This window comes from Lutra lutra, chromosome 13 (assembly GCF_902655055.1).
Source record: "Lutra lutra chromosome 13, mLutLut1.2, whole genome shotgun sequence".
NCBI classification, from domain to species: Eukaryota; Metazoa; Chordata; class Mammalia; order Carnivora; family Mustelidae; genus Lutra; species Lutra lutra.
In genome coordinates this window covers 18,239,262-18,253,936 of record NC_062290.1, presented here as the reverse complement: position 1 = coordinate 18,253,936, position 14,675 = coordinate 18,239,262, and the positions used below count along the sequence as shown (strand labels likewise).

The window sequence follows — 14,675 nt, the reverse complement described above, 5'->3', positions numbered from 1 at the left end:
CATCTTTTTATGATATCAAATATATCTTAACCATGTATTATAGTGTACATTTACATCCAAGCTTTATTCTACTTCATTGATCTATATGTCTATTCCCATACCAAACAAAACCACTTTAATAAAATAGCTATTAAATAAACCTTGAAATCAAATATTAGAAAACCTCAAATATTATTCTTATCTAAAATTGTTTTGGCTAGAATTATGAAGGCAACCTAAGTTTCCATCAATAGATGAATGAATAAAGATGTAGTATGTATGCGCAACACAGTATTATTCAACCATAAAGAAGAATGAAATCTTGCCATTTGCAACAACATGGATGGATCTAGAGAGTACGGTCCTAAATGAAATAAGCCAGAGAAAGAAATACCACAAAATTTCACTCCCATGAGGAATTTAAGAAACAAACAAAGGAAAAGAAAGAAACAAACCAAAAAAACTGACTTATTTACAGAGGACAAACAGGTGGTTATAATGGGGAGGGGGTGGCTTTGAAATAGATGAAGGGGGTTAAGAGTACACTTATCTTGAAGAACACAAAGTAATATAGGGAAGGGCTGAATCACTGTATTGCACACCTGAAATTAATGTGAACACTGTGTATGTTAACTATGCTGGAATTCACATTAAAAATAACAAATTGTTTTGGCTAATATGTGTCCTTTACATTACTGTATACACTTTTATAATTAGCTTGTTAATTTCCAGAAGAGAAATCTTTCATATTCTGATTGAGGTGGTGAGAAATCTAGAGAGTTTGAAGACTGCCAACTCAATGAGGTCAGGCCTCCACTCCTTGATTATCATTCCAATGTTTAGGTTTTCTTTGTTTACAGAAATGTTCTGCAGTTTAAGGTTTACAGGTCTTGTACTTCTATTGTTAATTTTTTCTTAAGTATTTAGTCCTTTTTAATGTTGTTATGAATGGAATATTTTTCACTTTTAGAAACAATTATTTACATTGATAAAGTATCTTGCAAACTTGCTATTTTTAGTGATATTTTTCTACATTCCTTAGGACTTTCTGCATGAATGATCATTTCATCTGCAAATAAAGATAATTTTACTTTTTCTTCCTAATCCTTTTTCTTGATTTCTTTGCAGAAGCTAGAACATTCACTATCAACTTGAATAGAGGTGGTGAGAAAAGGTATTCTTGAACTATTCTAGATCTTACAGGGAAAGCATTCAGTCTTTTTCAAATTAAATACAATATTACCTACAGGTTTTTCCTGTATGTCCTTTATGAGAAAGAAACTCTTCTATTCCCCATTTAAGAGTTTTTATCATCAGGGCACCTGGGTGGCCCAGTGGGTTAAGCATCCTATGGTCCTGGGAACAAGCCCACAGTCAAGGTCCCTGCTCAGCAGGGAGTCTGCTTCTCTCTACCTCTCCCGTGCTTGTGCTCTCTCTCTCAATTTTTTTAAAGAAGTTTTACCATCAATAATTGTTGGGTTTTGTCAATACTTTTTCCTCATTTATTGAGATGATAACTTTTTCTCCTTTATTCCATGAATATGATTAATATGATTAATAACACTGGTGAATCATTTTTGTTTTCATAAGGTAAATGCATTTGGTTATAATATATCATACCATTTGGCTGTAGTATTTTTTAAGGATTTTTTTATCTATGTTAATGAACATACATGTCTATAGTTTTCTCATAATTCCTTGTCTGATTACAAAACATGACAATCTATGCAAAGAAAAACATAAGAACGGCCCATAACAGAGACAAAATTAGCAAGCACAGTTCAGGAGGAAGTAAGGCGCTAGACTTACTAAAAAACGACTTTTTTTTTAATGCCTCAAATATGCTCAGAATGCTAAAAAGGACCATAGAGAAAGAGCTAAAGGAAATTCCAACAAGGATGTCATAACAAATAGAAATGAGGGTGGCTCAGTCAGTTAATGCCTGCCTTTGGCTCAGGTCATGATCCCAGGGTCCTGGGATCGAGTCCTACATCAGCCCTGCATTAGTCCCTGCTCAGTGGGGGGCCTGCTTCTCCCGCTCCCTCTGCTGCTCCCCTAACTTTTGCTCTGACAAATAAATAAAATCTTGAAAAAGAAAAAAGAAAACATTAATGAAGAGAGAAATTTTAAGAAGAACTCAAGGAGAAATTCTGGATCTGAAAAGAGCTAGATAATAAATGGATGAGATATCATTATGGATCCTAAAGTCATCTGAAGGATAAGAACATGTTAGGAACAGCCTTACTTCCACATATTCAACACCTTGGATGAAACAAATTCCTTAACAGAGAAAATCTTATAAAGCTTATGCAAGAATAAACAGATACAGTCCAGTAAAAATGAAACAATTTCAAAGTCTTTCAATAAAGAAACTCTACGCATAGATGGCTTCACTGGTATTTAAGATAGAAACAGTATCTACTCTTTACAAAAAATCTTGTAAAGTAAGAGAAGAGGGGAAACCTTTTCCAATTCATTTCACAAGGCTGGACTTTCTCTGATATCATATGCAAACACCTAATAAGTATAAACCATGATCATGTATGATCATAAATCCTTAACAAAAAATTAGCAAATAAATCCAACACTGTAATAAAAGGATAATATATCATGAACAAATGAGGCTTACATTAGGAATGCAAGGCTAGTTCAACACTCAAGAATCAATGTAATTTATCATATTAAAAGAATAAAGAAGAAAACTATATGATTACAACTGATGCAGCAAAAGCATTCCATAAAATGCTACAAATATTCCTGATACAAATAAAACTATTAGCTAACTAGGAATAAGAGAACACCTCCCCCAACCTAGGAAATAAGATGGAAAAACTGACAGCTATTATCATACCTAATAAGACTAGGGGTGCTTGGGTGGCTCAGTGGGTTAAAGCCTCTGCCTTCAGCTCAGGCCAGGATCCCAGGATCCTGGGATACCGAGCCCCACATCAGGCTCCCTGCTTATCAGGGAGCCTGCTCCCCCCACCCCGCATCTGCTTCTCTGCCTACCTGTGATCTCTGCCTGTCAAATAAATTTAAAAACAAATCTTTTAATTAAAACAAAAAAAATGTAAGATTAACTACACTCCTGCCACTAAGTAGCAGAATGACCCACTGAAACCAAGAAAGTAGAACAATTCTCGAAATCCAGGAGGGAACTTTAGCCCCCAGAACCCATACCTATTTTTTTAATAAGCTTTTTTTTTTTTTTAAGATTTTATTTATTTATTTGAGAGAGAGACAGTGAGAGAGAGCATGAGCGAGGAGAAGGTCAGAGAGAGAAGCGGACTCCCCGCGGAGCCGGGAGCCCGATGCGGGACTCGATCCAGGGACTCCAGGATCATGACCTGAGCCGAAGGCAGTCGTCCAACCAACTGAGCCACCCAGGCGTCCCAGAACCCATACCTATTGAGCCCATGTTGGTAATGGCACCACTGTGGATCTCAGACTAGCTTTCAAAATTATTCTTTTCCCTTTTACTGAAGAATAAGGCACATTCCCAGCTGGATGGCCTACTGTCCTACCCTGTAGTATCCCAGAACTTCAAGGGATTTTCTTCATTTTGTCCTGACTCTGCCCTCTTTAGTCTAAGCTGGTAGTACTTCAGCTGGTAGAGCCCCATCTCTATTCCTGGCTTCGGTGAGATAATGGCTTAAAGCCGTGAGTCACACGTCTTTATCAAGTGTTTGTGCAAATACCCCTGGTTTTCTCTCTAACCCAATTCTCCATTTTTTTGCAATATGGATAGGCTGAGCACTTTCCAAATCTTTAAGTTCTGTTACTGATTTAACAAACCCTTCTTAAAAATGTATCTTTTCTTGCATTTTACTCTAAGCAATTAGGAAAAAAAATAAGACCATGTCTTGAACAGTTTACTTAGAAATCTCAACTAAATATCCAAATTCATCACTTACAAGTTCCACACTAGAAAACAATTCAGCCAAGTTCTTTCCCACTTTACAACAAGGATAACCTTGCCTGAAAACCCCCTTTCACATTCTACTTATTATCCAGTGCTAAACCTACTACAACATATTTCTTACACCACCACCTCACTTTCTGGTACCAAAACCTGTATTAGTTTTCAAGGGCTGCCATAACAAAATTCCATAGACTGGAGGTATTAAACAACAGAAATTTATTTTCTCACAGTTCAGAAAGATGATAAGTTCAAGATCAAGGTGTTGGCATCATTTGTTTTGACTGAGGCCGCTCTCCTAGGCTTGCAGATGTCTACCTCCTTGCTGCACCCCTGCTCCCGCCATGGGGTTTTCTCTGTACATGCGCATCTCTGGTGTCTTTTTCTGTGTCTAATTTCTACTTCTCATGAAGATGCCACACTGACTGCATCAGGACCCACTCTGATGGCCTCATATTAATTTAACCACTTTTTAAGGTCCTATCTCCAAATACAGTGACATTCTGAGCTATTAGGGTTAAGGTTTCAATATGTGGATTTTCAGAGGACACAGAACACCAAAACATGTGAAGCACATGTACATTTCAACTAGAAGTTCTTATGAAAAAACTTAAATAGGGGCACCTGGGTGGCTCAGTCATTAAGTGTCTGACTTCAGCTCGGGTCATGATCCCAGCGTCCTGGGATCAAGCCCCACATTGGGCTCCCTGCTGTATGGGAAGCCTGCTTCTCCCTCTCCCACTCCCTCTGCTTATATCTCCTCTCTCACTGTGCCTCTCTGTCAAATAAATAAAATCTTAAAAAAAAAAACAACAACAAAACAACTAAATAGACCTAAATAAATCAAAAGATGTATCATGTTAATGAACTGAAAGATTCAATATTGTTAAAATGTCCATCCTCCCCAAACTGGTAATACAACAAAATCACCATCAAAATCCCAGCAAAATCTTTTTGTAAAATTGAAAAGCTGATTCTAAGAGTTATCGGGAAAGGGGAAGAACGAGTGGAAACTACTGAGGAAAAGCAAACAATTTAGATGTCACATTATCTGATTTCAAGAATTACCATTTTTAACTCTATCAAAAATACCGATGAATAAATTTAATCAAAGAGGAGAAAAATCTGGACCCTGAAAACTATAAAACACTGATGAAAGAAACTGAAGACACAAAGAGATGAAAGGATATTCACACTGCAAAAAGCAGTATTGTTACAAAGTACACACTACTCAAGGCCGTCTTCAGAGTCAATGCAATTTCTATCAGAAGTCGAGTAATGTATTATACACACGTAGAAAAAATAATCCTAATATCTAGATGATCCTGAATAGCCAAAGCAATCTTAAGAACAAAGCCGGGGGCACCACGCTTCCTAAGTTCAAGCTCTATTACAAAGCTAAGGTAATCAAAACAATATGGCGCCAACACAAAAAACAGATTCGTAAATCAGTGGAACTAAAATGAGAGCCCAGGAATAAACCTATGAGTTAACAATCAATTAATTTTTGGCAAAGGAGCCAAGAATATACAAGGAAAGGACAGTTTCTTCAATAAATGGTGCTGGGGAAAGTGGACAGCCACATGCAAAAGAATAAAACTGGACTTCTTTCTCATCCACAAAATCAACTTAAAATGGATTGCAGACTTGAATGGAAGACCTGAAGCCATAAAGCTTCTAAAGGAAACACAGGCAGGTAAGCTCCTTAACAGCAATCTTGGCAATGGTTTGTTGGATCAGACTTCAAAAGCAAAGACAACAAAAGCAAAAATAAACAAGTGGGTCTACCTCAAACTAAAAAGCTTCTGCGCAGCAAGGGAAACTATCAACAAATGAAAAGGTAATGAAGTGAATGGGAGAAAATATATGCAAATAATATATCTCATAAGCGATTGATATCTAAACCATATGAAGAATTCATTCAACACAGCAAATAATTCGATTAAAAAATGGGCAGAGGAAATGGACATTTTCCAAAGAAGACATACAGATGGTCAACAGACACATGAAAAGATGCCTGATGCTAATAAGGGAAATGCAAATCAAAATGATGAGATACCAGCCGACATCTGTTCGGATGGCCATTATCAGAAAGACAACAGACCCAGCACAGTCCTGCCCAGACTTCAGTTGCTTGAGCACCACACTCTGCCTCCTCTGCAGCCATGTCTGACAAACCTGATATGGCGGACACTGAGAAATCCAATATCAAAGAAGGTAGAATAAGAGGAGAAACGAATGAGCAGGAGAAGCAAGCAAGAGAATCACAGTAGGGCACGCGCTGCCAACATGCACTGTACATATATGAGCATTACCTTATTTTACTTCTTTTAGCTATTCAACTTTGTAACATGCAAAGAGGCTGGATCAAGTTTAAAAGACTATACTGACAACGAAGGCTGGGTCTGCCACTCCCATCTGCCAGCTGGCTGGCAGGAAAGGAAAAGAACTTGCATGTTGGTGAAGGAAGATGCTGGGTGGGAAAACAGTGAAATCTAGAGTAAAAACCAAGCGATCCGAGACATCTCACAGGCTGTAAACGGGGTTTATGGGGTTGAATCACAGGGCCATTTTTTTTGTTCAAATGATTTTAATTATTGCAATGCACCATTTTTAATTTGCAAATAAAAAGTTTTAAAACCTGAAAAAAGGGCACCTGGGTGGCTCAGTCAGTTAAGCATCTGCCTTTGGCTCAGGTCATGATCTCAGACTTCTGGGATGGAGGGCCAATCAGGCTCTCTGCTCCGCAGGGAGCCTACGTCAACCTCTGCCTCTTCTCTCCCCCTCTTATGAATAAATAAAATCTTTTTTTTTAAAGATTTTATTTATTTATTGGACAGAGAGAGAGAGATCACAAGTAGGCAGAGAGGCAGGCAGAGAGAGAGGAGGAAGCAGGCTCCCCGCCAAGCAGAGAGCCCGATGTGGAGCTCGATCCCAGGACCCTGGGATCATGACCTGAGCTGAAGACAGAGGCTTAACCCACTGAGCCACCCAGGCGCCCCTGAATAAATAAAATCTTTAAAAAAAAAAAAAAAAAAAAAAAAAAAAAAAAAAAAAAAAAAAACAACTGAAGGAGCGCCTGGGTGGCTCAGTGGGTTAAGCCGCTGCCTTCGACTCAGGTCATGATCTCAGGGTCCTGGGATCGAGCCCCACATCGGGCTCTCTGCTCGGCGGGGAGCCTGCTTCCTCCTCTCTCTCTGCCTGTCTCTCTGCCTGCTTGTGACCTCTCCCTGTCAAATAAATAAAATCTTAAAAAAAAAAACTGAAAAAAAAAAATAAAACAACAACAGGTAACAAGTATTGGAGAGGATTTGGAGAGAAAGGAAATCCTGTGCTATAAATTGGTGCAGCCACCAAAGATATAGTGGGCAGGTTCCTCAGGAAACTAAAACTAGAACTACCATGTAATCCAGCAATCTCACTTTTCTGGTTTTTCCAAAGGAAATGAAAACAGGGTATCAAAGAGAGATCTGCACGCCCATGTTTACCGCAGTATTCACAATAGCCAAGATGTGGGCAAAGTGTCCAACAAACAGGTGAATGAATAAAAGCATGGCATTTATATAATACATATAAAATATATATATTATATTTATATGGCATTTATATAATATATATAATACATATTATATATATACACACACACACACATTTATAAATATAATGTAAATCACTCAACCATGAGAAAGAAGGAAATCCTGTCATTTGTGACAACATAAAAGGAACCTGAGGGCATGCTGCTAAGAGAAATAACCAGGACTGAGAAAGATACCGCACAATATCACTTATAAGTGGAATCCAACAACAAAAAGGTCGAACTCCTAGCAAGAGTGCAGAAGTAGTTGCCAGGGGCTATACGGTGGAGGAAATAGGGAGCCGTTAGTAAAAGGGTACAAACTTTCAGCTTCGAGGTGAGTAAGGCTGAGGATCTAACGTAAAATATGGTGACCATAATCAACAACACTGTACTGAGTAACAGGAATCTGTTGAGAGAGTAGAACTGAATGTTCTCACCAAAAACAAGTATGTGAAGAATGGATGTGTTAATTAACTAGACAGGTTAAATCCTCTTGCAACACAGACATGTATTAAACAACCACAATGTACACATTAATATTTTATAGTTTTATTAGTCAACTGTACCTTAATAAAGCTGAAATAAAAATTAAGAAGAAAAATAAAATTATAGGAAGTAAACAGAAACATTTAGTTTCAAGAGATATTTAGGTGTTAAGATCTTTCAGACCTCTGACTGAAAGTTTATTTCTGAGACAAGCCAAACAAGATATCCATGAAGGAGTGATTCTTTGTTTAAAAAACTTCTTTATCTAACCTATGAAACCCCTTCAAGTTAAATTAAAAGTCTTAGTAATGATCTAGTATTTTGGACTGAACTTTCTTAGAAAACTGGAAAAGGTAGAAAATAAAGTCCCTGCAGATTACGATGTCATTTATATGGAAAGCATCATGAAAAGAGCAGAAAAAAATGTCAGCTGTAGGGCTGTAGATTTGTTTAAAGAAAGAGAGAGAAAAAAATCTGAGTTCAAAATCTGGCTCTGCAAGCTAAAAGCTACAAGCTTTATGATCTTAGCAAAGTATTTAACTTAAGAGTCTGTTCTCTGAGCAAAATAATGACTGTTAATACTTGCTGGCTTGTGATAAGGATTAACGATAAAAATATGCAAAATCTAGAGTTGGGCTAGTGTTGAATATAAATAGTTAACAGATGACCTTATGTAGTAATCTTCTGCCAAATGTGTGGCTGGACACTAACAGAAATTCAGTATAAGACATATTACATAGTTATTCTCTGCCTATTTTTATATAGGCATTGGATTTTAAAAAGAACATCTAATGTAGACCATAGGTTTGACAACCTTTTGAAAACTTAGAAGTGTTTAAGAAGAAAACATAAATAAAAGTTTAAAATACAATATACATTATGCAAGAAAGAACTCAGAGGTGCCATCAACATAGCATAAAAGTGATGGAAGAACCAAATTCATGAGACAGTCCCAGGAAAATTCTCATTAACAATGAAGAAGGGGTACGTGCGAACATATATACATACATGCATCCATAATACTTACCATGAAGACATGTAGTAAATAAGACATTATAGTATCAGCGAGGGAATAGATAAAAATCAAAGGAGTATCACTGGAGTAGAAAAGAGACCCCCAAAAATGCTCAACTCAATGGAAAAAGGAAGTGTTTTCAACAAATGAAACTGAAATGACTAAAAATACAAATGTATAACAGTAACTTATCACAAGTGCTATGTAAAAATTTAACAAAAAATGGATCACGGATCTGAATATAAAACCTAAAACTACAAGATTTCTAGAATAAAACACAGGAAAAACCTTGATCTTGTGTTAGGCAAAGATTCCAGAGTTGGAATATAAAAACCTTCATCCACAGAAGAAAATACTGACAAAGTGGACTTAAAACCTCTCCTCTTCAAAAGAACCTGTTAACAAAACACTCAGCAACAGATTATGAAAAAATACTACAAAACACTACTGTTTTTCAGGGTTATGGTATAATATGTCAGCAACTTCCTCTCACAGGGTTTGATGAAGTTCTTTATACTATTTTTACAATTTTTCTGTAAGTTTGAAATTATTTCAAAATAAAGTAAAACATGAAAAGATATCAAAATGTTTAAAGAGAGAAAAACATGACTGGATTTTTAAATAATATATTATTTATTTATCTGAGAGAGAGAGCACAAGGTGTGGAGAGTGGGAAGGGGCAGAGGAAGAAGGAGAAGCAGACTCCCTGCTAAGCAAAGAGCCCAATGCAGGACTCCACCCCAGGACTCTGAGATCATAACCTGAGCTGAAGGCAGACGCTTAACCGAATGACCCACCCAATTGCCCCAAATGGATATCTTCTTCTTGAAATTTTCTTCATAAGAAATAAGGTGCATAGAATAAGACAGAGAAATCATGAAGGAAACCCTTTGACTTTTTTTTTTTCAAGATTTTAATTTATTTGTCGGGGGGCGGGGGGAGAGAAAGAGGTAGGCAGAGGGAGAAGCAGGCTCCCTTCTGAGCAGGGAACCTAACAAACTCTGGGCTTGATCCCAGGACTCTGGGATCATGACCTGAGCCAAAGGTAAATGCTTAACTGACTGAGCCTCCCAGGCATCCTACCTTAATAAGTCTGAACATGTAAAAAGCAAACACTTGCGCATGCCAAAAATAAATGAATCCAAGGAAAAACAAAGAAAAAAATGTAAAGGACAAACAGTAACAATTTCTTTAATTGGAAAACCACAACACAAGACAAACACAGCAGTTTTAAAAAACAGAAAGTAAAACAGCCAATAAACTAATGAACATGAGTCCTATGTTACTTGTAAATGCAAATCAAAGCCACAATATAACATTTTTTCATTTAATAGAATAAATTTTAAATTGTTAATACTTAAGACTAATGAGAACAGAGAAACAAACACTCATTTACTGCTGGTGGGACTATAAATTGGTATTCAATTTAAAAAAGAAAATTTGGCAAAGTTCATGGAAACCTAAAATTCACTGAGCAATTCCACATGTACGCATTTATCCAATGGATAAAAATATACCCAAATATATGTACGAGGAAGCTGAAAGCAGTAGAACTGTGAGCACTCATAACAATGTCAATGTCCATCAAAAGGGGATGATGTTACACTTGCACAATTCCATACTATATTGCTCTAAAGTAAAAGGCAGATCTGTACATGCTAATATGAAGATATCTCTAACATATATAAAATATGATAATGGTGAAAAAAATAAAGGTTCAGAACAGTAATTATAATGACAGGAATTTATGTAAATTTGAAGAACATAAGAGTACATATGTATATGTACACACATGAGCATGCCATAGCGTATGCCATAAACATTTTTGGGGAACCAGAGAAGTAGTAGTTAACAGTGTTACCACTGAGGAGAGTGACTACAAGCAAGACTAGTGAAGAAAGGCAGACTTATCATATAATTTTCTTTAAGATTTGCACCTTTTGTTCTTTCATCATTTTCTCTTTTACAATGTCAAAAAAAATTTTTTTTTTTTTAGAGGTGGAGAGTAACATAGGGTGAGGGAGGCAGCGGGGAGAGGGAGAGAGAGAGAGAGAATCTTAAACAGGCTCCATGCCCAGTGCAAAGGCTGGTGCAAGGCTCAAATCTCACAATCTGAAATCATGACCTGAGCTGAAAACAAGCATTGGACACTTAACCAACTGAGACACCCAGGTGCCCCAACTTTTTTTTTTTTTTTTAAGATTTTATTTATTTATTTGACAGAGAGAGAGAGATCACAAGTAGGCAGAGAGGCAGGCAGAGAGAGGGGGGAAGCAGGCTCACCGCCGAGCAGAGACCCTGATGTGGGGCTCGATCCCAGGACCCTGAGATCATGACCTGAGCTGAAGGCAGAGGCTCAACCCACTGAGCCACCCAGGCGCCCCGCCAACTTTTTTTTTTTTAAAGCAGGCTCCATTTGCAGCATGGAGCCCATTACGAGGCTTGAACTCACAACCCTGTGATCAAGACCTGAGCTGAGATCAAGTTAGATGCTTAACTGATTGAACCGCACAGGTGCTGCTAAAATCTAATTTTTTTTTTTTAAAGATTTTATTTATTTGTCAGAGAGAGAGGAGAGCGAGCGAGCGAGCACAGGCAGACAGAATGGCAGGCAGAGGCAGAGGGAGAAGCAGGCTCCCCGCCAAGCAAGGAGCCCGATGTGGGACTCGATCCCAGGACGCTGGGATCATGACCTGAGCCGAAGGCAGCTGCTTAACCAACTGAGCCACCCAGGCGTCCCTAAAATCTAATTTTTAAAGGTCTCTTGAAAATGAATTAAATTATTTTACCCAAAATTTGTGGGTAAAGTTGTCCAGTTTCTTTAATTTGCATTTTTATCAATTTTGTAAAAACATTACCTGAAATGGTTTGGCAGGGGCATATGTTTCAGTTGCAGGTGTGGGTTTCGGAATGCTTTCAATCAATTCCAGAATTCCTTGCAGTTTTTTATCTGAGATTCGTAGAGAAATCAGTGGTAACTTTCCAAAAATCTTGAATCTGTTTCAAAAAAAGGAATTATTATAAAGCAAACTCCATTCTGATTTATGTATACTAATTAAAAACACAACTGTTCCCCTTAATATACCCAAAAATAAAATGCAATTTTAAACTCTAAAAATTATCCACATACTCCATAAGACATTCCACAATCTCCACTCAAATTCCTATTTGGCCTACTGACCCATCTCATTAGGTGAACTAACCTCATTATTTTTCAGAGATTTTTTTTTTTTTGAGATTTTATTTATTTATTTTTGAAAGAGCGAGTGAGCAAGCGTAAACAAGCACAAGCAGGGGATGGGGCAGAGGGAGAAGCTGACTCCCTATTGAGCAGGGAGCCTGACTCAAGACTCGATCCCAGGACCCTGGGATTCTGACCTGAGCTGAAGGGAGACACTTAATTGACTGAGACACCCAGGCGCCCCAGAGATTTATTTTCTAACATTATTACATTTATTATCCCTTTTCTATTTGCCAAAGACAGCTGACAATTAATAATTATTATTACATGACAGGCATTAAAGAAAGCATTGATATGCATTATCTTAAGTCCTCACAACCTATAAGGTAGACAACTGATTTCTGCTGTTAAAAGAACAGCAGAAATCAGTTGCGTACATGGTTCCTAACAGGAAACTAATGCGTAGGAAGTTCAAATAACTTCTCTAAGAGATAATATATCTAAATCCTGTTTAAAAGTCAGATTAAGAAATTTTAAGACTTGGGGGCTGCCTGGGTGGCTCAGTGGGTTAAGCCTCTGCCTTCAGCTCAGGTCATGATCTCAGGGTCATGGGATCAAGCCCCGCATCGGGCTCTCTGCTAGGCAGGAAGCCTGCTTCCTCCTCTCTCTCTCTCTCTCTCTCTCTGCTTGCCTCTCTGCCTACTTGTGATCTCTCTCTGTCAAATAAATAAAATCTTTAAAAAAAAAAAAAGAAAAAGAAATTTTAAGACTTAAGAAAAATTACATGATCATATAAATTGATGCATGGCAAAATCCAAACACCTATCATGATAAAAAAAACTCTGAAAGAACTACAATAAAGGTGAGGTTCCTCAACTTGATAAAGAGAATCATCAAAAAACCTACAGCTACCGTATTTAATGGCAAGAAACTCAGTTTTCCCACTAAGATTACGTACAAAGCACAGAGGTCTCTCTGATCATTCCTTTTCAACACTATATTGGAAGTCCCTGTCAATGCATTAGGACAAGAAAAGGAAATAAAAGGTATACAGAGTCTGTTCACAGATGACATGATCATCTATACAGAATATCTAAAAAGAAAAAAAAAAAGAAGGCGGCTTCAAGAACTAATAAGCCCTTTATCCAACAGTCAATTGCTTTCTTACATACAAACAATGGGCAAGTAGAATTTAAAAATTAAAAATAATACCATTTATATTAACACCCAAAAATATAATACTTGGGTATAAATCTAACAAAATATTTACAAGATCTATACAGAGGAAACTCTAAAACTCTGAAGGATGAAATCAAAGATGAAATGAATATAAATGAAGAGTGACTCCATTTTTATTTGTATTAAAATTCAATATTCTTCAGATGTTAGTTCTTCCTAAAATGATCCATGGATTCAATGTAATGAAAGTCAAAATCCCAGCCAACTACTTAATGAATATTGACAAAATGACTCTGAAGTTTAAATGGAGAGGTAAAAGATCCAGAAGAGCCAACATAATATTGAAGAAGAAGAACAGGGATGGAGGATGGACCCTCCCTGACCTCAAGGCTCACTATAAAGCCACAGTAAGCAAGACACTGGTATTGGCAATAGAAGAGGTAAATAGATCAATGGTCAGAAGAGAAAGCCCAGGAGTAGACTTCCATAAATACAGTCTACTGGTCTTTGCAAAGATATTCTCTTCAAAAACTTTAAGACTAATCTAGAAAAATGTTGCTAAGGCTGATGTTCAAGAGATCACTATTGTCTATGTTTTCTTTTAGGATTTTAATGGTTTTAGGTCTCATACTTAGGTCTTTAATTCATTTTTACCTCATTTTTATGTATGCTGTAGGGAAGTGGTACAATTTCATTCTTTGGCATGCAGCTGTCCAGTTTTCTCAACATCATTCTTTGAAGAGATGGTGTTCTCCTCATTGTATATTCTTGCCTCCTTTGTTAAAATTGACCATAGAGGTATGGGTTTATCTCTGAGGACTCTATTCTGTTGCACTGATCAATGTGTCTATTTTTGTGCCAGTACCATACTGTTTTGATTAGTATAACTTTCAAGTATATCTTGAAATCTGAGATAGTGATAGCTCCAGCTTTATTCTTCTTTTTCAAGTCTGCTTTGGCTATTCAGGGTCTTTTGTGGTTCAACACAGATTTTAGGATTATCTGTTCTAGTTCAGTGAACAATGCCATGGGTATTTTGATAGGGATTGTATTGAATTGGTAGATTACTTTGAGCTGTATAGACAATGATATCAATTCTTCCAAACAATGAGCATGGATAGTTTTCCACCTGTTGGTGTCTTCAATTTCTTTCATCAATGATTATAGTTTTTAGAGTACAGGTCCTTCCCTACCTTGGTTATGTTTATTCTTAAGTATTTTATTCTTTTTGGTAAAATTGTTAACAGGATTTTTTTCTTAATTTCTCTTTCTGTACTTCATTATTAGTGTATCAAAATGTAACTGATTCCTGTATATTATTTATCTGCAAGTTTACTGA

General features: G+C 37.0%; 1 protein-coding gene across 3 annotated transcripts in view; it reads right to left on the bottom strand.

Annotated features, from left to right (window-relative positions):
* VPS13A (vacuolar protein sorting 13 homolog A) overlaps positions 1–14,675 on the bottom strand; it is a 236,782-nt gene that overhangs the window by 140,125 nt on the left and 81,982 nt on the right. For all 3 annotated transcript variants that reach the window (XM_047699156.1, XM_047699157.1, XM_047699155.1), the window contains exon 23: positions 11,835–11,973. In XM_047699156.1, the coding sequence (XP_047555112.1) occupies positions 11,835–11,973 (139 nt within the window). The remainder of the gene's footprint in view (positions 1–11,834; positions 11,974–14,675) is intronic.